The 27089-nt window shown below is 42.2% G+C and overlaps 1 protein-coding gene across 1 annotated transcript; it reads right to left on the bottom strand.

Moving 5' to 3' along the window:
* Positions 1 to 17599: 17599 nt before the first annotated feature.
* Positions 17600 to 18595, bottom strand: LOC132111227 (trace amine-associated receptor 13c-like). Its single transcript, XM_059518383.1, has one exon. The coding sequence runs from the start codon at positions 18593 to 18595 to the stop codon at positions 17600 to 17602; it is 996 nt and encodes a 331-aa protein (XP_059374366.1).
* Positions 18596 to 27089: the final 8494 nt, after the last annotated feature.

Raw genomic sequence — 27089 nt, 5'->3', positions numbered from 1 at the left:
TCTGTTTGATAAGATGGTATTAAAGGCAGAACTGTAGTCTATGAACAGAAGCCGTGCATACGTCCCTTGATGTTCCAGGTGGCGCAGTGCAGTGTGGAGTGCAGTGTTGATGGCATCGTCTGTCGACCTGTTGGCCGTGTATGCATACTGGTGGGGGTCCATGGTGGGTAGCAGAGCAGACCTGATATGATTTAAAACCAGCCTCTCCATGCATTTCATAATTATAGGTGTTAGTGCAATAGGCCTATAGTCATTGAGGGATGTTATGGCAGCATGCTTTGGAACTGGCACTATTATAGACGTCTTCAGGCAGGTTGGAACAGTGCACTGCGATAGAGACAAGTTGAAGATGTTTGTGAGTACCTCACCCAACTCAACTGCACAGTCTCTAAGTGCACGCCCTGGAATGCTGTCTGGTCCAGATGCTTTCCATGCCTTGATTTTACGGAGAGTGCGTATCACTTCAGTAGGTTGAAGAATGAGCACCTGGCTGTTTGTGTCTGGAACAGAGTCGTTGATGGTCTCAGTACTATTCACCTCAAAGCGGCTGAAGAACCGGTTAAGCTGTTCTGCCATTAAAACACTGCTATTGGACAGGCAAGTGGTGTTAGTCTGCCCCGTGATGTGCCGGATCCCCTGCCAGGCCCGGCGGGGGTCGGAGTTGTAGAAGTGGTTCTCAATCCTCTGCTTATAAGCGGCCTTTGCATCCCTGATGCCCTTCCTCAAATTCGTCCTGGCTGCACTGTAAAGCTGCCTGTCACCGGACCGAAAAGCAGAATTACGGGCCTGCAGCAGGCGTTTTACATTGTTAGTCATCCAAGGCTTGTTATTAGGAAATGTGCAGATCCGTTTTGTGGTGGTGACATTTTCAATGCAGCATTTTATATAAAATAGCACAGAGGATGTATAGATGTCGATTTTATTGTCCACAAAAACAGTCCAGTCAGTGCGTCTAAAGCAGTCCTGCAACTGCTCAGACGCTCCTTCCGGCCATAATTGTATTATCTTAGCAGTAGGTTTGATCCGGTTGATAACTGGTCTATATGCTGGAGTCAAAAACAGTGAAATGTGATCAGACAGTCCTAAGTGGGGGAGAGGTGTTGCCTTATAGCCATGCTTGACGTTACTATAAACATGGTCGAGTATGTTTTTTCCTCTTGTGGGGCACTTTACATGTTGGTAAAATTTTGGGAGAACAGTTTTTAAATTGGCTCTGTTAAAATCACCTGCTATGACAAAAGCTCCTTCTGGATAAGCCTGCTGTTGTTTCCTAATGGCAGTTTGCAAATAAGCCAAAGCTGTTTTAGTGTTGGCATCCGGAGGTACGTAAACAGCATTAATGACAACAACCGTGAATTCCCGCGGCAGGTAAAAGGGGCGACATTTTACTGTTAAATACTCCAAGTCCGGGGAGCAGTAAGTGTCAGTTATTACAGCGTTTGTACACCAATTGTCATTGGTGTAAACACAAAGCCCCCCTCCTCTGTTCTTACCGGAATCCGTGGTCCTGTCAGCTCGGAGCACTACACGGCCTGCTAGTTGAATAGCCTCTGCTGGAATCGCTGGCTTGAGCCAGGTCTCCGTGATTACCATGACACAGCAGTCCTGGATGGTTTTCTGCATAGATGTAATGAGTTCCAGCTCCTCAATTTTATTGGTAAGTGATCTTGCATTTGTGACAAAGAGGCTCGGCAGTGGAGGTTTGTGTGGGTCTCTGCCTAGCCTAGCTCGTATCCCGGCTCTGCATCCCCGCTTCTGCTTCCTCTCACAGCGCCGCCTCTGTCGCTTCTCGGCTGGGAGAGTAATCCACGGAGACCCAGGTGGTCTGACAAGCTCAGACGGTATGCTGGAATCTTCCTGGTTAAAAGTACAGCCCCCGGGCGTCAAACTGATAACGAGGAGTTCGTGCCGGCTGTATTTTATGTATACTTGTGCATACGTGTTTCTTAGAAGAAAAAAACTATTAGTAAACTACTCAAAACATGTCGATACGTGGAGAGCTGAGCCGCTGCATGTGCACGCGCCGCCATTGTGCCCATTGTCCACTTACTATTCCACTTACTGGAATAGTGAGAGGAGTTGAAACTGGAATTAAAGTTTGCACTGAACTCACCATCAGTCGAGGCGGACGAATAGGACATGCTTTGAGAAAGTGACCTGCTGTCCCGCAGTACAGACATAACTTCAGTTCTCTTCTTCGGGTACGTTCAGCCAGGGAGATTCTATGAGCATTGACCTGCATCTTTTCGGGTGAACTCTCAGAAGTGGAGTCAGATGGAGGTCGATTGAAATGTGTATTGGGTAATCGGGAATCGTGATAACAACTCTGTGATCTTTGATGAATGCGCAGGGTTTGTTGTATGAATTTTTCTAGCCCTAGATTATCATCATAAATGGCGAGTTGTAGGCGGAGAGCAGGATTTAAACCTCGACGGAACACAGAGATGAGGGCCCTTTCATTCCAACCACTTGCAGAGGCTAGTGTCCGGAATTCGATGGAATATTCTGAAACAGATTTGTTATCCTGGCGGAGCTGCAACAATTTGTCACTAATGGAGGAATCACTGATGGGTTGTCCAAACACCTCCTTGAAATGATTGACAAAACTCTGCAATGATGTAGTAACTTCTGTTTGTTGCATCCACAGTGACTCCGCCCATCTTAATGCTGATCCAGATAGATGTTGAATTATGAACAAGATCTTTGATCGATCAGTGGAGTACGTCTGAGCTTGTATTTCAAGAGCAAGTGAACACTGCAACAGGAATCCATTGCAGTCCTCCGCCCGGCCGGAGAATGGCGCTAGTCGGGAGGCGGAGTTAGCCAAGCACACCAGCGTGGGAGCAGTGTTTGCGGAAGTACCGGGAGCTGATGTTGCTGAAGCGGTAGCATTGCTTGCAGATTGTATGGGAATAGCGGCGGGTGTTGGCTGTGTTATATCCATACCATCGATTTGGAGTTTAGTTGGTCAAGCCTTCTGTCAGGATACGATGGACTCAGAGATCGAGGTGATGTTAAATAACACAACTTTATTGAATTTTAGGATAGCAGGTGTAAGGGATTCGGGGAAAAAACCCGGAGCAACAAAACATAGTATTTCGGGATCCACAGCGGGTAATTTTTCACTCAACGGGTTAGGGACTCAAATTATCCTTCAGAATAGTTCAACAAAGGGTATCAGAATCCACCACGGGTGAGTATTCCTCTTCAGATCAGTGAATGTGAATTGTCTTTTCCAGACGAGAGGATTTAAGGGAACATAAGATGCGGGATCCACAACAGGGTAATGCACATTCTTGAAATCATGTATTCCGTGAATCCAATCCCAGAATGATAACACTGGCCTTACTTCTTACAGGATAAGGTGAGGGTTCAGCGGGAGAAACCGAGGTATCAATGAGCCTTGGATGAGTGCTGGAAGCTAGGACGTCGGTGATCAACAGCAGCTCTTCTGAGGATTACAGACAGAGTCAGAGGTTAGTGATACACAGGTGAGTATTTTCAGTGAACAGAGTATTCAACAGGTTTTCTCTAATAGACAGAGACAGAGGAAATACGGTCAGTTCCTGTTGGAGGCTTGACGCTAGACTGCAGTGAGTGTGAGTGTTTTATGGAGCTGGTTGATGAGGTTACTGATTGTGAACAGGTGTGGGTGATTAGAATTCTGGGGAGATTGAACGTTGTGTGGATCGTGATGCAGAGTCTGCTGATTGGTTTCTGACAGCCGGGAAGTAAGTCTGTCTGCTGCTGGTTTTAGTGCTGCTGAGTGAAGTGCGTCAGTGAATGTCTTAGGTTTACATTTTACTCTGAAATTATTAGCAAGTAACCTAGATTTATGCATTCAGTTCAAATGGAAATCTTGGTGATTGTGCATCAATAGCTATCAACAACATCAGTACATTAATGTGTTCTGAATTTATTTACCCATGTATATGCTCTAGTTTGGTCACAGATATGCACCTGCACACCACTTATACGCACCCAGCCTATTTGGTGCCAGTGTTCATTAGAGCTTCAAATGGCTTCCAGTGTCTGCAGAGTGACCTTTAAAATGCCTGCTCTTCGTCTTCTTTAGTTTCAAAGAGCCAACAGTCTTCATTCACGGCTGAACCAGATGAACAAAAAAAGCCCACACTACATGTCTGCAGAAGGATTTAATCTAATTTAATTATTAGTAGAGTAGATTAATGCAAAGACGTGATTAGAGGCGATTTCACACCAGGCGACGCAAATGAAGCGTTGAAATCTTCGCATGCACGCAAGTTCAGGCTAACTAAATAATTTGCGTACACAATCTGAGACCTGACATGAGATCTGATCATAGCCACCGCTCATGTCCATACTGAAAAACTCCAAGTTTTGCATAGAGACGAGTGTACGCACAGTTTTCAGTCATATTTTCATTTCATAAATGAGGCCCAATGTTTATAATTTTATTAGAGGATAAGTTTATTCTGAATAAACATTTCCTAAATTTTCTCACCCCCATATAATCCAAAATGTTTATGTATTTCTTTCTTCAGACAAAAAGAAATTAAGGTTTTTGAAGAACATTCCAAGGTTTTTCTCTATGTAGAGGACTTCAGTGGGGTGCATTGGGTGAAAAGTCCAAATTGCAGCTTCAGTGCAGCTTCAAAGCATTCTACACAATCCCAGATGAGGAATAAGGGTTTTATCTAGCAAAAAAGATGGACATTTTCTAAAAAGGAAAAAAAATAATAAAAAAATTACAGTTTATATACTTTTAACCTCAAACACTCTTTTTGTCTAGCTCTGTGTGACCTGTGTGCATTCCGGTTCATGACAGTTAGGGTATATAAAAAAACATCTAGTTTTTTTCATCAACTTCAGAATTGTGCTTAAATCATCCTACATCGTTGTTTAAAAAAAATTGTAAAGGGCATTTGAACTCCTTTGCATATTCACTTTATAAATCACTGGGTCGGTACTTCTACAGCGATTTAGGACGATTTTGAAGTTGGCGGATAAAATAAGATGGGAGTTTTTCCCTAACTGTTTTGAGCAGAAATGCACAGAGTACACATGCGCATTGCATAGCTACACAAGACAAGTGTTTGAAGTTAAAAAGTATATTATTCTTCCTCATCTGGGATTGTGTAGAGTGCTTTGAATCTGCAATTTGGACCTTCTACCCAGTGAACCCCACTGAAATCCACTATATAGCGGAAGACCCTGGAATATTTTCCTCAAAAAAAAATTTTTTTTTATATTTGACTGAAAAAAAGACATGAACATCTTGGAAGACATGGGGAAGATAAACAAATTCTCAGGAGAAAACAAACATAACTATTTTTTACAGAGATTCCTCTTGTAGTGTCACTGCAGTGTTCACTGACTCTAGAGATGAAGCCGCATCACTTCTCCACTGAGAGAGTTCAAATATCTCTCATATTAACTCTCCTCACAGGCTGAGCACTCCAGTGGGTGGATCAACTATGGCCCAACTCATGCCGCGTTTCGACCAACTTTTTTCCCCAGGAAATGGAAGCGTAAGCGTAAGTTCTACTAGGAAGACTTAATGGCATGTCACATTCCAATTAAGGTCTAGCCAATCGGATCTCAACACGAGAGATGTAAAAATGCACTACTCACATCCAATTGTGTTTGCATATACTGTCGCTGTTGTTTCTTGCTCAAGCTGTTGTGTGATGTATTGCTTGACTTTCCCTGGGTTACTTGCGTTTAGTTAAGTTTGTTCCTGCAAACTATTGCGAGTTTGACGTTCCTCTCAAGATGCACACAGGATTGTTGGCATTGCTCGGTGTCGCGGTGAATGTTCGCGGTCGTTTGTATGATATACAGGGTTTGGAGTTTTCTCGGCAGAGGATGTGAAACATTGGAGGAGTTCCGAGTGCTTTCCAGGGTTGCAAGGTTTTCTCAAAACCGCCAATTACTACTAAAAACTAGCCCAATCTCATTTCATAAAGGGGTTCCCCGGTAGAATTCACATTCAAGGGGCTAAATATGAGATTATTGGGGTCAACTCAACCCGCGTTAATAGGTGGGCATTGAGAGGAGACTGATGTGAGATTTTTTAACATGACCTGTAATATTTTCTGCATTAAACCAAACATTTAGTAGTTAAAATAATGTTTCCGAACTTCTGGTGTAAGCTTCTTGACCCTACACCAGTAAAAGGTAGATCTTGAAGCCTATGGGGAAGAGCACAGTCAGACTCAATACTCCCCCAGGGTACATTGGAGTGGGTGTCAACCCAGACATGCATGCTGTACAACTGAAAGACTGACTTTAGGATGCTTAACACACCAGATTAATTTAGAAATTAATTAATTAATTTCTTTGACAAATTTAGGGGGAGGTAAACAAGGGAGCATGAAAAATAAAAAGGTAACTCTAGGTATGTTCGTTTCAACTGTACTGATTCTAGCTTGCATTTACATTTTAAAGTTGTCCCACCTCTGTATATCCTGCTTAATTTTCTGACTGATTAAAAAAAAAACATTGCCTGAGCTACCCTAGACAGAAAATAAACAATTTTAATACAAAGATAAGTACATAAATTAGTAAAGCCATTGTCACTAGGAAGAGAGGTTGCTTTAGTGATACTATTAAGTGCCATTAAAGATGACTTATCCCAGTTTGTTATCCAAAAGGTGCATATTATCCAAAGCTAGATAGCCCTTCATTCTGGTCATAATGGATCAAAATGTCAATATATGGTTCCAGTCATAAAACCAGTGCTTTGGCTATGATCTTGACGTTGGCTGATATCAAAGATATTGGGCAATAACTAGAGCAACTTAATGGATCTTTATCCTTTTTAAGCACTAGGGTAATGAGCGCTACATTTTGATCTCTATGAAGTGTCAATGCCATAATTCATGGACATCAGAATTAGGAGACCCACAATGTCCCAGATAGCTAGATCTGGAGGAATTCCATCAGGGCCAGGTGATTTACCTCTCTGCAACAATGTAGCTGCATGGTGAAGTTCCTCCAGTGTTAAAGGTGCATCTAGTTATTCTTGAGCAGATAATGGTAATGTGTGAAGATTTAGATCACTGAGAAAATTACTGCATTTGCCTCTGTCAAGGGAAACCTCAGATGAATACAACAGAGTAAAATAATTTAATCTCATCATTAACAGCTTTTGGGGCCATAATAATTTCACCAGAGCAAGTTTTAATTACATTAATACTGGCTTTAAATTCACACTCTTTAAGTTCCTTTGCAAGCAATCTGCTAGACCTATCTAAATTAAAATAGTATTTATGCTTTGTTTTGTGAATAATAAGCCCAGCTGTAGATATAGATAGAGGATATTCTGCATTTTATAAAGAGAGCTCATGATTAAGCTTGTCAGAAAACGCATGGGCCTAGTTGGCGTTCTAGATCACAAATCTTTTTTTCTAGCTCCTCAAACTGTTTATTCATAAAGGCTTTAACTTTGGAAGAATACTGAACAGTATTTATATTGTCTTTTACCTCTGATTTCATCTTCTTCTGTCCAGTGAATGCAAAGGCGATGCCCTTTCCCGTCTCTATTCTCCAGAAGAAACACCTAAGAAACCTGAGCCCATACTCTCCCCAAAACCCACGGGAGACCCCTGACTGGTGCGGGAGGATCTGCCCCCCACAGGGGCCTCGTGGGAGCCCACCCAAATTTGAGGCCCCTAAATGCCATTTAGTACTTTTCCAAGGGGTGGCGCACAGATCTGTCCACCTCAGGTTTAAAACAGTGGCCTTTACCCGAATGGGGGGTGGACAATTTTTTTCTCCACGAACCCAATATTTGTCCATTTGACCCTTAAAGTGACGGAATGACCATGGAACCTGCAGACCCCACCCACCGGGTCCCACGAACCCACTATTTGTCCATTTGCCCAATATAGTCACGGAATGATGCAGTACCATTGCGGATCCCATCCCCGGGTCCCACGAACCCACTATTTGTCCATTTGACCGTTGGCGTTACAGAAGGACAGCGGAAAGGCAAAAACACCCAAAATTCGCCAAGCTGTATCTCCCCCAAAATGGGAGCAATCTTCCCGAAACTCAGGTAAGTGTTAGACCTCTGGGAGGCCTACCAATTCAATACACAGCCTCAAAAATGTATGCTAGTCAAATTGAACAACAAGGCCTAGAGACATGAAACGTGGTTCAGTGATAGGGCATGATGGGCCATCTCCAACGCCACCTCCCCTGAGTCAATAGACCCACGGGAGCCCAAGATACGGATCCCCAAATGCAAAAAGACTACAATATTTGTCAAGATATATCTCCCACAAAACGAGGGCAAACTTAGTGGCCTACCAAACGCCACTGGCCCCCAGTCGCTAAACCCCTGGGGGCCGGAGATATGGACCCCCCATATTTTCACTAGTCAAATTGAACGACAAGGCCTAGAGACGTGAAACTCAGTTCAATGATAGCGCATGATGGGCCGTCTCCAATGCCACCTACTCCGAGTTGATAGACCCCCGGGGACCGGAGATACGGACTGCCAAATGCAAAATGTCCCAAACTTTCCAAAGCTCTACATCCCCCAAAACGAGGGCAAACTCCACTAAAATTGGGACAGATTAAGAGCTCAGGAAGGCCTACCAAACGCCAGTGGAGTTATGGCCCCCTATATTTTCACTTGTCAAATGGAAGGACGTGACCTAGAGACTTGAAACACGGATATATGTGATGGCCCACGACGTGTCCTATCCGAAGCCACCTACCACGGGTCGATAGACCCCGGGGGCCGAGATACGGACCCCCAAAGTCAAACATTCCAAAATTTTGACCGACTATAGCTCACTCAAAACGGGACTCTGGGGACCTTTATCCGATGACACCCTGGGGGTCTGAGATACGGATCTTCAAAATTTGGAATTTGAACCGTTATAACTCAGGAACTGGACGACCCCGGAACTGGGAGTTGGTCGCATACGGTAGGCCCCTCGACCCTCCAGGGATCCCCCAAATTTTAGCCCCGGCGTCCCCCGCTTCGCGGAGAAATTAGCAAAAAACTAGAACCATTCACTCCCCTCACTCCTACTCATCCAAGCTGGCCAGGGCGCACTCTCCCCAGCTTACTTAAGATGTGTGCAATATTGTTAATAAAAACACATGTACTGTTCTCAGCACACTCAGAGGAATCCATTCATGTCAGTTTTATCCAATAATACTATAGCTTATGCATAAAAATGGAAGTTGAATTTTGGTTAATAGCACCACATCTGGTGTAGGTCTTGCAGTATATTAAATAGCAATTCTATTTCATTTATTTTACTTAAGATATGTGCAATATTGTTAATGAAAGCACCTGTACTGTACCCAGGACATTCAGTGGAATCATTTCATGTATTTCATATGTAAATTAGACCCTGGGGACCTCTATCCGACGCCATCAGCCCAAAGTCCCTAAACCCCAGGGAGGTGGAGATACGGTCCCCCAAAATTTTTCTCCATCCAATATGAATAAATGGCAAGTGAGATAACTGTCCACTTGAAGTTTATTAAATAGCAGTTCTAATAAATTTGATTTCATTAAATATATGCAATATTGTTGATCAAAACACCTGCACTGTACTCAGTCAACTCGGCAGAGTCAAATAATGTAAGATTTATCTTACATGTAGAAATTCCATAGAAAAAGTTGGATTTTGGTTAATTTCCCCACATATGGTGCATGTCCATCTGCAATTTATTTGACGGCATATGTGTCCACTTGCAGTTTATAAAATAGAAATTTTATTTAGTTTGATTTATTTAAAATGTGTGCAATATTGTTAATGAAAACACCTGTACTGTACTCGGTGTAAAGGAAACAGGTCAATTTAGCTCAAAGGGAATCATTTAAGATTTTAAAGGGAATTTGAACAGAATCACGGCTGATCACTGAGACGCCCTGCGATGCACTGAACGAGCCGTTTAACATCAAATCTGCGCTGGATATTAATATCCAAACTATAGTGAAAACACTATCAATTAGCACAGTAACAAGATCGGCAGTTTAAGACATTAACACCCAAGTTGCAGGATGATCGAAAGTTAGGGAAAGATGAATTTAACAGAATGGAAATATGGAATCCCAAGTTTACAGCAATATGTTAAATTGCATAGACATGAACAACCATCAATCACTTAATTAACCCTCACACTGAGTTCCTCAATGCGGTTAAAATTATATAAGATACACCAGCACAAATGTCTGAAGGTACATTGCCTGTGTAAAGTTGTCGCTGATTGGCTGGAAGTTCAGTAGTCCTTGAAGTGACGTCTTGAGAAGGCCCGTGGTGTGTTGGGCGTTGGCTAAAGATGCAGAGAGTTGTGTGTAGCTGGCTGAAGTTGAACTCGACGTTACAAAACTTAACTCAGAACACGAAACTCTCAAAGGGAAAAGAAAAGAAGTAAAGTTTAACGAGACTATAGGTGGTGTTTCTCCTCATCGTGGCTAAGTAGCAGCAGGCGTGCAGGCTGAAGCATGCTGGAACCGCGCTCAAAGAACAGTGATGACAAACAGCATGGCTAAAAGCTAAAGCTAAGAAGCAAAGCTAAAAGCTGGCATGACTGATAGCCAAAGCAAGGCTAGAACTAAAAGTAGGCATGGCTAGTAGCAGAAGCAAAGCTGAAGACGAAAAGCTGGCATGACTAGTAGCAGAAGCATAGCTAGATACTAAAAGCTGACATGACTAATAGCAGAAGCATAGCTAGAACTAAAAAGCTGGCATGACTAGTAGCAGAAGCATAGCTAGATACTAAAAGCTGACATGACTAATAGCAGAAGCATAGCTAGAACTAAAAAGCAATATTTTATGGTGTCCTAGTTATTTAAACTGGCCTGTTGGCCACACCTCAAAAGTTGTCTTGACCAATCAGATATAGTCTTGGCTTGGGGGTATCATAAATCATGTGTTTATCTTACCAAGCATGTGGTCTGAATTTTCCCGCTATTGCAGGGTATAATTTTGGACATGATTCCTATAACACGAATATGATACATTTGATAAATATTTGATTGTCAGGCCTATTTAAAGCAAGCAGTTTCAATTACGTAGATACTAGACATGACTAAGTATCCTTAAGCTATCCCATAGTTATTAAAAAAAACATACACAATAAGTGAATATAAGATGATAGTCAAATGTGTGGGTTACATATAAATGAATATGGAGTTAAGCGATGGACTGATTCATTTATAAGTCTTTTTGAGTTCATTCTGGTCAGTGTTGGGGAGTAACTAGTTACATGTAACGCCGTTACGTAATTTAATTACAAAATTATTGTAACTGTAATTAGTTACAGTTACTACGAAAAAATGAGTAATTAAATTACAGTTACTTATGAAATTTTTAATGATTACAAAGGGGATTACATTTGAATATTTACACACATCCACATACAGATTTAACTGATTTCTTTCCCAAATTGCACTGACTATTCTGAGACATACCGCCCTAATAATTTCCGGGATGCGGAAATACAGTCTGGTTCGTAGAATCCCTTCATAAAAACTAAATGCCTAACGCGGACGGAATATCCCACATTTTGGATGACTAAATCAAAAGTAGGTCAGTACACTTGAATCAAAACATGACATGGACTAGTGTCTGTGAATATTAAGCCCCAAAAATGCAATAGCCTATAGGACTTGCACATTCTGCCTGTCTGTGGAAATCAGGCGTGGACTGGACACCGGGAGAACCGGGACAATTCCCGGTGGCGTAGCAGCCGATTTTACCCCACTATTTAATATCATTATTGTATAATTGCCTGCCGAATGTAGAAAGCGATCATTTGCGAATCCGCCATTTGATAATTAAATATCTAATAAGCCATTAAGTGTTAGTCATGACTCGCGCGCTCTCCGCGCGCTCTCCGCCAAACGGTTTGGATCAGACTCAGAGTAATCAATGCGAGAGAGAGAGAGAGAGAGAGAGAGAGAGAGAATAGAGTGAATGGCTGGAGCAGAGAAGCAGAACTACAGTTCAGGGTTTCAGGTCAGTTTCATCTGTAAAGATGCTTTTTTGTCTTTGTTTTTTTATTTATTTAATCAAGCAGCAGCACGTTGCTCACCAGTCATCACTCAAAATACTATATAAAGGACATCATTATTATCAGTTGTAATGTTACAGTAGGAATTTATCTGAAAAAAATTCAGATTTTTTTATAGGTTTAGGGGGAGCTACGACAGACAACAACACAACCCTTACGAAAATTTACATTTTAATATTTAACTATAAATCCAGAGAAAATGGTTACTATTGTTTAAATGTGGTAACCAAAAATGTAAAATTATTTTATAAATGTATTTATTTAAAAATAAATACAAATCCATTTGCAAAAAAACAAAAACAAAACAAGGTTATTTTACCTTTATATAGGCTAATAAAAGCAAGGTTAATTTTTGTAAGGGAAAAACATGACTCATGTACAGTATTAGGATTTTTCTATAAAGATATTGTAGTATTGTAGAGTATTGTATTGTAAAGTATAGTTTTGTTCAATCTTGAGTATTAAAGTCATGAGAGGGATGGATAACAGGGCAAAATAAAGAGACTGAAGAGAAAAATGGAAGTGAAGGTGCAGTTAAGGAGAGAACTTTTAATTATTTTGCATGTCCCCAAATTAAAGATTTAAACCTTTTTTATGTCAGGTCCATACAAAAAAATAGTTTTGTCCATGAATTTGTTTGTATGAGTTTGAATTTTCCAGTCTGAATTTTTTTCCCAGTCCGCCCCTCCTGTAAATTAATGGCAAAGACATGGTTTCATTTACTACACATAGGACTGAAGCTTGCAGTGTTTTCAACCTCTGCCATCTCAATATAGGCGTACACGAGCACATAATTTCTAGAACTGCTCTGTGTCACTTCATGTGCATTTGACTTATTTTGAGAAAACTATCATCATATACAAAGAGACAGCAGTTTAAAAAAAACACCAATGTTTCAGGAGTTTATTACACAGAATATGTCACATGCTTATTAGATAACTGTATTTAAGTTGATGTATATGCTTTTATTTATTATTCTTTAATTTTCACAAATTTAGAAAAGTAATCAAAAAGTACTCAAAAGTAATTAGTTACATTACTTTAATAAAGTAATTGAAAAAGTTACACTACTATTACATTTTAAACAGGGTAACTTGTAATCTGTAACCTATTACATTTCCAAAGTAACCTTCCCAACACTGATTCTGGTCCATATATATGTACAAAAGACAGTTTATTTGCCATTCTCTTGACAAAGACTTCTGTAGAGACAAAAGGGTTCAAAGCCCCTTCCCCCTTAGGAATTTCAGTCTGGTTCTGCTAGGTGGGGGGGGGGGGGGTCAAAAGATCTTGAGTAGTCCTCTCATGGGTTTACACGATGTCCTGGCGTTGCTTATCAATTATGAACAACAAATTTGACAAATCTCTTCTCCGAATTGAAATTGTCAATAATTGTTCTAGTGGTGTTAATGTTGAAAGCTGTTCTGTGAAAGCTTTGGTTGGTTGGTTATCTTGCTTGGGACTTGTGGCACAGAGTGTTTTATGACTTCCTGAGGAATTCGGCTCGTGTTTCAAACACAGCCATGATCGACTCTTTAATTTGTCTGGTTCGAGTCATTTCGGCTACATCGGCATGCTTAGAGGAATCCCTTCATGTAAGTTTGATCCCATAATACTGTAGAGTATGCATAAAAATGTATGTCCATGGGAGCATTACGGAGGTCCTGCTGAATAAATTGGGAATGGACATTTTTTTATGTGAGCATCCCATTTATTCAGTGCGCTCTTCCTACTGCTTCCGTGGACACATTAATATTTGCAATATTGTAGTTGAAGTCTCATCTACCTGTACTTAGTATGCTTAGCAGAGTCCGTTCATGTAAGTTTTATCCCATAATACTGTAGAATTAGCATAAAAACCAACGTTGAATTTTGGTTAATTGTGCCACAGGTAGTGCATGTCTTGCAGTTTATTAAATAGCAATTATTCTTCATTTCATTGACAAATATTGTTAATAAAAACACCTGTACTGTACAGGTTTGGTGGACATGCGCTCCCTTTCAAACCCTTGCGATCCATGTCCAAGAACCCGCTAAGCCGAACCTATTCAAGTAAATGGCAGGTGGGACTTTTTTAGAAAAGTTTCAGAGGCCCGAAATTTGGATCGTTGGGTCAAGGGGCCACCCCGAGTGAGCTGCCGATGGCGCGCGGCCCTAGGGCCCTCGCGAGTCATGTCCACAAGACCGCTAGGCCTAACGCATGCAAATAAATTGCAGGTGGGATTTTTTTTTAAATGTCCCAGGGGTCCCAAACTTCACAGTGGGGTCCGTGGGGACCCCCTAGGCACCCCACCGAGACCACGGGCCGATCGGAGCATCTGCTTCAGCGGTCCCAAAATGGCCAGGGGGGCGCCAGTGAGCCTCTGTGGGTGCCCGCCCCCCACCTTTGGGACGCATTTGGGGATGTTCTGTAAAAATAGTGGAAAAGTGGACAAAAAGCGGTTCCGTGGGACCGGGGGTCCGGGTGGGGGTGTCCTTGGGGCTCGAGGGTCCATTCTGTGATAATAGTGGGTAAAAGGGTTCGTACTCACGGGGGTCTGCCAGTGGACCCATATGGCGGATGGACAAACAGTGGCTCGCTGGGATGCGAAGCCCACCTGGGAACAGCCCCGACCATTAGTTTAATGGAAGAAAGGCCAAATATTAGGCTGTCTAATAGAGGTATAATAGCAAATACCCCCATTAGACAGCAGAATGATGGCAAAAGGACCTTTATAGGGTTCGTGGATGGGGGTGAGGGGGGCTCTCCCAGTGGTCAAAATCACCCCATAGGGGTGTCCGAACCTGATTTACTGTGGATTCCCCTCGGGAAAAGGGGGTAAGTTGGAACGGTCCCGTTGGCCGGTTAGCTAAAGGACAGAGTGGATCCAAATTGACAGTACAATCCCTTCGTACCATTATGCGTACAATAGCAATGTATTTACATGTTTTTTTTTCCACAAACCCATTATATGTACTACCTCTATTTGTTCCACACTGTCCATGGTCAAACCTGGGAGTGAACTTCAAAACAAACTTAACATACCTTCTGCTATGATCACCTGAACTCCTGGAACTGGTACCTTGCCTGGACCAATTATGCCCAAAGCTCCTTGCGTCAACCTTCAGTGGATCTAACTGCATTCCAGTGCATACTCGACTATCAGCAACTGCTGTTCCTCTCCTGAGATATCAGACTGCATCTGGGATTAAGTCATCTGGAATACCTGGTCAACTGGGAAAGCTTTGGTCCATAGTTGAGATCTTGGTTCCCCAAAGACAACATATTTCATCCAAATCAACTTCCTGAGTTCCATGCTTCATACCCTCAATGTCCAGCACGGGGGTTTCTGTCACAGTTTCACCAGGTCCACCCTCATACAACATTCACAAACCCCCGGAATTAACCAGCCTCACCTCTTTCCAATCATCACACTCATCTTCAGCTCTCTATAAGCACACACTTCTTAGTTTCTCTTTGTCTGGTTTCCATTGTTTACAGTGACCTAATGCTGAAACAATTCTTACCTGCTCCTACAAGTCTCCCGTCATTGATCTCATGTTTCTTCCTTGTGTTCTCCAGCATCTCTATTACCTACTAACCTGCTTCACTTACCTCTCCCCAGCTTCTGGAATCCACCAATCTCCATCAACTGAAGTGTGTGCTGAAGTTTGTCCACTATTCCCCTTACCTGGTAAAGAGAAACAATTGTTATTCCTCTGATCTCATCCTTCAAAGACTTGGTATCATCAATACTCACTTGATTATTGACTTTTGTACAAAGTTTAATAAAACACCTCTCTAAAATAATGCAATCTCTGTAACCAAAGAATGAAAAAGCTCTGGACTCCATTGCAACTGTCATTGGCCAAAAAGCCATCTGACAGACATGTAAAGCAGCCAATCACAGCTTGTTTTGTTAATTTGTAAAAGCTGTGAAAATGTTGATGTCAGGAATTGTACAAGTTTACTGCAACAATGGCATCTATGACCGTGACCTATATACTTCTGATAATCCAGCATTTAGTTGATCTTGATAAGTGATCACAGATTTAAACATGATGGCCTTTTTCTTCCGCGAGTGGTGTCTCGACAGCTTTGTTTCCAAGCGGACCATTAAACAATGTGACATCCATTTCCTGGCAATCCTGTAGAATTGCCCGAAGGGGCAGTTGTGGCCTAATGGTTAGAGAGTTGAACTTGTAATCTGAAGGGTTGCAGGTTCAAGTCTCTGTGCTAGCATGAGTTGTGGGTGGGGGAGTGAATGTACAGCGCTCTCTTCCATCCTTAATATCCATGGCTGAAGTGCCCTTGAGCAAGGCACTGAACCCCCAGTTGCTCCCTGAATGCTGGAAAAAATAGCTGCCCACTGCCCCAGGTGTGTGTTTACGATGTGTGTGTTCACGTCTCACTGCTGTGTGTGTGCACTTGGATGGGTTAAATGCAGAGCACCAATTCTGAGTATGGGTTACCATACTTGGCAAATGTCACAACTTTCACTTTACTCTTTTTAACGAATTACTATTGCATTTCTTCAAGCGATTGCTTATAAATTGTGTGTGTGTGTGTGTGTGTGTGTGTGTGTGTGTGTGTGTGTGTGTGTGTCTGTGTGTGTGTATATATATATACAATTGTTCAGATTACAATTATTATGTATTTTTTGTAGCATTTTCTAATAAAGACAATTACTTGTATTTAAATTAAATACATTTCTCACACTGGTATTTTATACTATTTATGTATATATGAATTTGCCTTCATTTCCCTTACTATATGAAATATGAAAATTCAGACAAGGGGCAAAGATTTTCACACTGTATATTTTCACACTGTATCATTTTTGACTCAAACACATCACACAAACACTTAACTGAACATAGAATTTGTTAGCCCATTTCAGGAAAAAAGGATTTTGTTTCTAACTAGATGTCCCTAAAATCAGCATATTTTAATCACCATTCTTACAACTGAAAGTTTTGCAAAATGTTTTGCCATTTGTTCAGTTACAGATAATCCCTAAATATAATCTAATTATTTCCCATGGCCTGTGTATTTCATGTCGGTCAAATAGAAGAGGGTTCCACATTCAATAAAAGTAAAAGTATAAAAGTGTGTGTGTGTGTGTGTGTGTGTGTGTGTGTGTGTGTGTGTGTGTGTGTGTGTGTGTGTGTGTGTGTGTGTGTATGTGTGAATATAGCACTATTTTATTTTTTTTAGTGTTCAGGGTTTTGCCTCTCAAATTACTCTCTGTGGCCTTGTCTTAGATGACTATCTGTTTGTGAAACATGCAGCTCGGGAAACAGGAGATATTATCAGTAACAGAAAATGAAAGATTAAAAAGTTTAAATATATTGTTGTCAATGATTTTAGCCATTTAAGTCCTTCAAAAGAGCAAATAGAAACAGTTGGTATCGCTCACACAAATACAGTACATGTTCACAAATATACATGCATAATAGGCAGTGCATTTAAACTTGCTGTCATCCATTGTTTTATGAGAGTGTTAAACACAAGAATTCTAACTATTCCATTTGAAGACAGACAATCCTCTTTACATTTGTGCTCATGCTCTTCATGCAAAAATTTAAATGGTCATTTATCTTCTGGGAACAGATTGAAGTATTCTGATGAAGGTTCAAATATTTTCAGTGTCAAAATGTATTTTGCTGACACTCTAAACCATTGATAAAACATTGCATAGATAATTGGATTCATGCAGGAATTCATGCATAACATCCAATACATTATGTTAATTATAAGAATATCATTTTCATCATGCCCAAAAGAAAGAGTTACTATGTAGTAGGGTGTCCAAAAAAGAAGATAAACCAGTACTACAATGCCTAAGGTTCTTGCAGCCTTTTTTTCTGATTTGGCCTTTTTTTCTGTGACTGAATTTAAATGCTTAGCTTGCCGTTTTGCTACAAAGCAGATTTTCATATACAAAGGAATAATTATACAGCAAGGTGCCACTAAACAAACCAAAGTATCTATTACTAGATTTTCCAATGTAACAACAAGTACACATTCTCCAATACATGTATGGTTTCTCTCTGGATAGAGCAAAAAGTCATACAAAAGATAAAATGAATATACAAAGGAGAATAACCAATTTACAACAATAGAAACAACAACTCTGTTATTATTGACCTTCAGTGGATATCGCAAAGGGTCATTCACAGCAATGAACCGATCCACAGATATAATAATCATATTACCAAGAGATGCTACGACAACCACATACAAAATAAGAGGAAATATTGAACAAAATATTTCTCCAAAGTACCAGCATGGCTCAATGAGTTTCATTCCTTGCACTGGCATGAGAATCAGTCCTGCGATCAGATCAGCCACGGCCAGAGAGAGGATCAGCACATTGGTCGGAGTGTGAAGCTGCTTGAAGTGTGAGATGGAGACAATCACCAACAAGTTCAGAAACACAGTTAACACTGATGTTACAGAAACAAAAATGTACACTACAATGTACTCCGCTTCTGGTCTGATACTTTTGGTACAAGACAAATTGTTGTTTGGAAAGCAGTAATGGACTGTTTGATTGTCCACATTTATCATTCCCCAGTCAGACATTTCCACGATGGATGGATATTGAAGAGTAGAGTCTGTGTGAGGTTACTTGTCACTGACATGACACAGCTTTATACGTATGGAAAGCACAGTGACCTGCCCATTCAACATGATGTTTTATTATTCAGCTCTCAAACCCACCCTCTAGTTATATATTCATAGAGCTTATCAATCTTATCTACACAGTATAGTAGATTAGAGAATCCAGTGATGCTTGTTTACTATTACATTCTTCCCAAGATAACAGCATCTGTCTTAACACATACTAACGCTATTAGAAATATTTGTCCAATCCAGTGCCTTCCATTCCACTCAAAATAATATGCATGTTAACAGACAATAAAAATTGAAGATGGAATCTGTGTACTGTTCTCTTAACGTTTTCCTTTACCAAAGTGTGTAATATAAATAAACAGCAAGCCACACTCTGTTCACTGAGCCAGGATATGAACTTGCTTCTTTAATAGTCCAGTGTATAATTTACATAGTCAAACTCAGTGGGCATTGAACCGAGTAAAACTGCAAGCGAAATGAAAGAAATGTAGAAAATGAAATCAAATCAAAATCAAATTGTAGCAAACTTATTAACAATTTAACTACTAAAATGTATACAAATACATTGCTAACTCAGAAGCAAGTTAGAAGCATTCTCAATGCAGTCCACTAGCGCCGATCTGCAATAACATACACATCTTTGATCATATCATATTTAAACTGAACATACTCTCCTGCAATATAAATTAGACAGATTAATGATTTAAATGAATTTACAGCCAATGCTTAAAACAGGGTTTAACAGAAGGATTAATTTAAATGTGACACAAACATGATGAACACTTGTTGCAACATGATTTCGTTGCTTCTATAACCTAATGTGCGTCGCTCACTGAAACACGTTGTCACGATCATTAGATGGAGTGCCCATGAGCTTCAGTAGAGGGCACTCCAGTCAGAACCATTCCACCCATTCACCACCAGTTGTCACTTGGACACTAGCACCTCTCAAACTGTTGCACCACACCCGAACTACATTACCCATGAGTCACTGCATCACAATTACCCTGCTACACCTGCACCTCATTCATCAGCCAATTTCCTTGCCACACCTGCACCTCATTTACACACACACATAAAAGCAGCACACTCACTCTCACTCACGGCTAAGTCTTGTTTAGCCAGTCTGACATTTCCGAGCGTTTTCCCTGTGTTTGTTATTCCTGTGTTTTGACCTTTGGACTGTTTATTCCGACTCTGATTCTCCGCTGCCTGTCCCGATCTCTGCTTGTTTCTGGTTACGATTCTGGTTATCCGTGACACACCTGACGCCATTCCTGATCTCTGCCTGTATGACCATTCTGTTTAATAAATGCTGCATATGGATCCGAACGCCTCCGACTCCTTGTTACAGAAGACTTCGCCAAACCAGGATCCAGCAGCTTTAAGGAGTAAATCCAGGTCAGCCATGAATCCAGTAAGCCAACTTATGCATTTACGTCAGGGAATTAGGCCCATCGAGGACTATGTGAAGAACTTTATTGAGTTTGCCCATTTATCTATCATGGACGAGATATGCCTGATGATATTTTTTCTTGGTGGCCTATCTGAGCCGCTTGGCTCACTCATGCCTTTGCATGATCCTCACTGGACTCTGCAGTATTATATTGATCTGGCACTCCAACTGAGCAGCTCTGCATATACTGTGGGTGTTGTGGAGCAGGAACACAGCACTTTTGCAGTATCCACCACTCCTGAGCCTTGTCCTGTTATGGCCGCCAGCCCAGCGCCTCTGCACAAGATGGCCGCCAGCCCAGCGCCTCTGCACAAGATGGCCGCCAGCCCAGCGACACTGCACAAGATGGCCGCCAGCCCAGCGACACTGCACAAGATGGCCGCCAGCCCAGCGACACTGCAAAAGATGGCCACCAGCCCAAGCGACACTGCACAAGATGGCCACCAGCCCAGCGACACTGCACAAGATGGCCACCAGCCCAGCGACACTGCAAAAGATGGCCGCCAGCCCCGTCGACTTTCCAAAGTCGAGTCAGGTTACAGTGAACTCTCCAGAGTCGAGTCAGGTTACAGTGAACTCTCCAGAGTCGAGTCAGGTTCCAGTGAACTCTCCAGAGTCGAGTCAGGTTCCAGTGAACTCTCCAGAGTCGAGTCAGGTTCCAGTGAACTCTCAGGTGCTCATGAACCCTCCAAAGTCAGGGTTAGTCACCGTCGACCTTCCAGAGTCAGGGTTAGTCACCGTCAACCCTCCAGAGTCGGGGTTAGTTCCTGTTGGCCTTCCAGAGTCTCCAGCTCCACCTGCTCCTCTCTGGTGGTCTCCCACGCCACCTGCTCTGCCATGGTGGACCCTTGATCCCGAGTTAGGGCCATGGCGGGCTCCTGTTCCCGAGTTAAGCCCATGGCGGGCCCCTGTCTCCTATGTCAGGCCCAGGAGGGGCTCCTGTTTTCCTGAGTTAGGCCCAGGAAGGGCTCCAGTTCTGCCTGCTCTGCCCCGGTCCCCGACCACGGCACTTCTTCATGGACCTGGCCCTCCATCCCTCCCCCTGTTCCGCCTCTGCTCCACCGCCCTCCTAGATTGTTTTGAGCGTCTGGAAGCCGCTCCTTTGGGGGGGGCTATGTCACAATCATTAGATGGAGTGCCCATGAGCTTCAGTAGAGGGCACTCCAGTCAGGACCATTCCACCCATTCACCACCAGTTGTCACTTGGACACTAGCACCTCTCAAACGGTTGCACCACACCCGAACTACATTACCCATGAGTCACTGCATCACAATCACCCTGCCACACCTGCACCTCATTCATCAGCCAATTTCCTTGCCACACCTGCACCTCATTTATACACACACATAAAAGCAGCACACTCACTCTCACTCATGGCGAAGTCTTGTTTAGCCAGTCTGACATTTCCGAGTGTTTTCCCTGTGTTTGTTATTCCTGTGTTTTGACCTTTGGACTGTTTATTCCGACTCTGATTCTCCGCTGCCTGTCCCGATCTCTGCTTGTTTCTGGTTACGATTCTGGTTATCCCTGACACACCTGACGCCATTCCTGATCTCTGCCTGTATGACCATTCTGTTTAATAAATGCTACATATGGATCCGAATGCCTCCGACTCCTTGTTACACACGTCAAGATAAGAGTCCTCACATAAGAACTTACAAAATAGCGGCAGGCAAAATTAAACTCATACAGAACATTAAACAATCACAGAAATATAATACTGACAAATGCAAATGTCTATCATAAATTATACACAGCCTATAACAGAGGTAGAACGCTCCCCACCTGGCATTATTAATGTCTCATAACAGTGTGTGTAAGTCTTATTTAGCCCTCTTTTGCTAGCTGTAAGATAACATCAAAAATGGGTCTTAAGAATTTCTTTTTACATTCCCTCATGAGGTTGTTCTAACTTGTACCTTGCGGACATTTCCATCATTGCTCGCGAAGACATATGTGATTAAGCCCAATGGACAATCGTTCCTTGGAGACTGAATTTGCTTCAATAGCACAACAAAGGTATCCCCGTACCCTTCAACCAATGACGCCACTCCTCCAAGGCTAACTTGACTGCCAACAACTCTCTACCAATGTAGTAATTACGTTCAGCAGAAGACAAATGATGAGAATTATAAGCGCACGGATGAACCTTGCCGTCCACAGAGGAGCGCTGTGAGAGAACCGAACCTACCCCCACCTATGACGCTCCGACCTCCACCACAAACTGACGAAAGGAATCAGGAGCGACAAGAATGGGGGCTGAAACAAAGCAGTTCTTGAGTTTAGAGAATGCAACGTCAGCTGCACTAGACCACCTGAAAATCGTCATGGTGGAGGTCAAGGCTGTCAGTGGCGCAGCTAGTTGGCTATAGTTGAGAATAAAACGCCGGTAAAAATTGGCAAAGCCCAGAAACCTTTGCAGGGACTTGCGGGAATCTGTAGTTGGCCAATTAACCACTGCCTGAATCTTGTCGGGATCCATGCGCACTCCCTCAGATGACACAATATATCCTAAAAAAGGAACAGACTGTGCATGAAAAGCACATTTCTCCGCCTTGACAAAAAGCCCATTCTCCAACAGCCTCTGAAACACTCGTCTGACGTGCTGAACGTGTTCCTGGAGAGACGAAGAAAAAAAAAATCAATGTCATCCAGGTAAACATATATGAACTGATCAACCATGTCTCTCAGCACATCGTTGATGAGTGCCTGGAAAAACGCGGGGGAGTCGGAAAGAGCGAAAGGCATAAACAAGTATTCAAAGTGCCCCCTGGGGGTTTTAAACGCGGTTATCCACTCATCCCCCTTCCTGATGCAGACCAAATGATTACTTAATTACTTAGATCCAATGTGGTGAACCAAGAAGCACCCTGCAGCCTCTCAAAAGCTGAAGACATCACCGGCAAAGGATAAGTATTCTTTACCGTGATGCTGTTCAACCCTCGGTAATCAATACAAGGACGCAGGGAACCGTCCTTCTTGCCCACAAAGTAGAATCCCGCCCCTGCAGGAGAAGAGGAAGGACGGAGGAGTTTGGCTGCCAGAGAATCAGAAATATATTTTTCCATGGCCCCCCTCTCCGGAGTGGAAAGGGAGTATAATCTGCCCTTCAGCGGAGACATACCTGGCAATAAGTCTATAGCACAGTCATAAGGACGGTGCGGAGGAAGAGAAGCAGCTCGGGACTTACTGAACACTTCCTTCAGGTCGAGGTACTCCCCGGGCATCTTAACAGATCCGTCTGCTCATCCTGCAACACAGAAGAACACGCAGACACCAAACAAGACGCATGACAGTTCTCACTCCAAGACATGACAGAGTTCTGACGGCAGTTTATGTGAGGGTTGTGCAGTGTGAGCCAGGGGTGTCCTAACACCACAGGAGCCAATGCGGAGTCAATGAGGAGAAATTGAATCTCCTCAACGTGGTTACCCGACGTGATCAGACTCACCGGTCCGGTGGAGTGGGTGACCGATGACAGGAGTTGTCCACCCAGTGCATTAACTGAGATGAGTGACGGGAATTATAGGTACTCCCAGATCACGGTCCATAAAACTCCCCTCAGCACCAGAGTCCAGAGCCTCGCATCGATTATAAGAAGAGGCCCACTGCAGTCTTACCGGAAGGAGCGTCGCTTCACAAGAGGATTCATCCCAGGATATGCCACGTGTCAGTAAACTCTGTTCTACTGACGGGTTTTGGCTTTTACCGGGCACTTGGACGCAAAGTGACCCCGGGCTCTGCAGTATAGGCACAGTCCTTGCGCTCTTCTGCGCTCCATGTCCTCACGGGAGAGACGAGCTATGCCCACCTGCATGGGTTCTGGATCGAACGAGTAACCAACCGCATCACCTGAAGGAAAGACCGGATGGACCTCCATGTCTGGAACTCGACCTCGCTGCGCCAGAAGATTGATGTTGTAACCTTGCGTCTACTCTGATAGCTAGATCGATCAATCCATCCAAAGTTGCAGGTAACTCCAGGGTGTATATCTCATTTTGGATGCAGTTGGCCAACCCATGCAAAAACATCTCCCACAGCGCCTCGCTGTTCCACTTACACTCTGCAGCTAGTGTCTGGAATTCAATGGAATAGTCAGTAACCGATCTGTGGTCCTGACGTAAATCTGCCAACACTCGGGTTGCTTCCTTGCCTGCAACTGCCTGATCAAAAACTTTCTTGAGCTCAGTGCTGAAAGTCTGGAAAGACTCTAAACAGTCATGTCCCTGCTCCCAAACAGTGGTTCCCCACAGCGCCGCTCTTCCAGATAGAAGGGTAATGACAAAACCACTTTAGATTCCTCAGTGGGAAATGATGAGTGCTGTAGAGAAAAAAACAAAGAACATTTTGTCAAATTATCGACATAGATGTGGCTCACCAGCATAAGCAGCAGGAGGAGGGAGACGGGGCTCCGGATTGTAGGCAGGACGATCCGTGGGGGGGAACAGCGGGTGGTGGATTAGGCGCAATGGGCACGTGGGCAGGCTCTGATCTGCCATGATCTGTTCATCTTGTTGATCAAATCACACATTATTATTGTGAAGGGCTTCTCTCAGTTCGTTTACACTCGCTGGATCCATAACATGGTCAGATCGTTATGTCAGGAATCATACGACAGAATCCAGTAGGGAGTAGTAATAAGGTTTAATGAAACAGTCAGTAGACCAAACAGAATTGCTGGCAGACAACGGGCACCAAGCAGGTCCTAGGAAACATGACAACTGCAGTGTAGACTCCAATCAGGGCAGACGAGAAATGTGCAGACCACAGTTCAAGCAGAGATATATGCTGGATCTCCGTGCAAACCAAGAGCGGGACCAGAACTGCACAGAACAGAGATTAGAACAGAGACAGCAAACCACATGATCTGACACTGAACATGACTGACACAGCCCTACATATAGGGCTAATAAACGAGACACACCTGTGACTGATCTGATTGCTCGTCAGCGCAGCTGGCGCTGATAGGCAATCAGATCAGTGCAGTACCCACAAAATGAGCAAGCAAACCTGCGAACCGTGACAATACACACACACACACATTACATACATTTTACATATATATCTAAATAAAAATAGACTATAGATGTTCAGTATATATGACCCAAAGTAACTAGTAACTTACTACTTTTTTACTCTTACTCAAGTAAATATTTAGACTAGTACTTATAGAAATATTTACTCAAGTAAAACTAAAAGTACTTTTACTTTTACTTGAGTACAGTGGGTACTCTACCCACCACTGAATACAGAGGTAGATATTTGGGTTTATTGCTTACAATATAGTTCTGTAACCCTTTAGAATACTGTTCCATAATTAATGCATAACACAGGAACAAATGAGTAACACAGTATAAACATTCCAGTAACTACTACTGACAAACAACAAACACTAATTAAGAAATTAGTAAGTAATACATTTAATTCCAGTGCATTAGTTTACTACCAGCAACTACTATATTTCATACCTAATAGAGAACTATATACAGTATGCAGCAATAGGTGTAAATATTCAATAACATTGCATTGTCCTTGTAATGTAAAACTAACAAAATAAGTAAAAACAAAGTGTCAGTCAACCTCACATTCACTGAGCATTCACATTCATGCATTGGCCATAACCACCGCTCTTTGTATTGCACAAAACAAAAGTATTAATCTAGTGTCTGTATTCTACAAAAGCAGTGATTTAGGGTAACAATGAGTAACCTGGATGTAATAAATGTAAGCTACTACAGCTCTGGTTGCATCATCACAAGGTTTTTTTTTTGTGTGTGTGCATTTAACACCTTTAATTGCGAGGCTTCAACCATATGTTTAATGAGACCATTACTGATGACAGGTTTTTCTCTTGTTTTTCTTTTTTTTTTCTTTTTTTTTTTTTGCTAATAGACTCTCTGGAGAGTTGTAATAGCTTGGTCCAGTACAAAGTGCTGATTGGTCTCAAAAGAGTTGAAAAAAGAATCATTACATCGTAAGAAAGCAAAAAGGTTTCAGAGATCAGGGGCCATATACAAAAGGAAAATTCACCTAACTAAATGTCTCTGAGATTTATATCCATTCACAAAACTGCTAAGATCAAGTTTTACTGGGGAATGGGGAAAATGCTGTGTTACAGGGTTTCAATCATGGAAAGATGTTAATGAAAGAACATGTCACAATAAAGTTAAAATCAGGGAAAGTTTTACATTAACTGTCTGTGGCTGATTAGCTCCGTGAACCCCTAAAACTGATCCTGGAGCCTCCCCATCAGTACACTTATGTCTCCCTAATCAAACACAGCTTATTTAGGTGACCTGATTCAGGCCATGAGCACATTAGTAGAGACCATATCCAATCAGTCAATCAATTAATCAATCATAATTAAATGACTAAATTATTAATATTTTTACGTAAGCATCTCAAATCCAAACTGTCCTGACATCTCCATAGGGATCAGCGTGAAATGTAAGGTTCAGCTGAGATTTCAAACCCCACTGAATGGGAAATCAAAAAAGTGTTCAGCAACATCTCAATGCCTCTGTGGAACTTTGGAAGGAATACAAATGAAAATTGAGCAAACAGGTTAGGCTGTTCATTAGCTTTAGGTTCACACACACACACACACACACACCCACACACACATATATATACAGTACACACACACACATATATATATGTATATATATATATATAGAGAGAGAGAGAGAGAGAGAGAGAGAAAGAGAGAGAGAGAGAGAGAGAGAAAGTAATGTTTATTTAAGCAAGAACGCATGACACGGGAACGTGAATTTACATTTTGTCAAGCATTTACATTGATTTAAAAAAAATATATATATACATATTTGATTTAACTATGGACCAAATTTATATTCAAACTGTTTGGGCAAAATGTTGAAAGTGTTATGTATATCCCACCTAACCTCAGGAAGTGCTAGAGCAGTTAAAACAAACCGAAGACCATGCTTCACAGCTGTTATATTGAGACAGGAAAATACATAGTGGAT

Source organism: Carassius carassius, chromosome 30, assembly GCF_963082965.1.
Source record: "Carassius carassius chromosome 30, fCarCar2.1, whole genome shotgun sequence".
NCBI classification, from domain to species: domain Eukaryota; kingdom Metazoa; phylum Chordata; class Actinopteri; order Cypriniformes; family Cyprinidae; genus Carassius; species Carassius carassius.
Note: the sequence above shows the minus strand (reverse complement) of the source record. Positions and strands in the feature narration are given on the sequence as shown.

Excerpts from the sequence above, each read along its gene's own strand:
- LOC132111227 (XM_059518383.1), bottom strand. The coding sequence starts at position 18,595 with ATGTCTGACTGGGGAATGATAAATGTGGACAATCAAACAGTCCATTAC.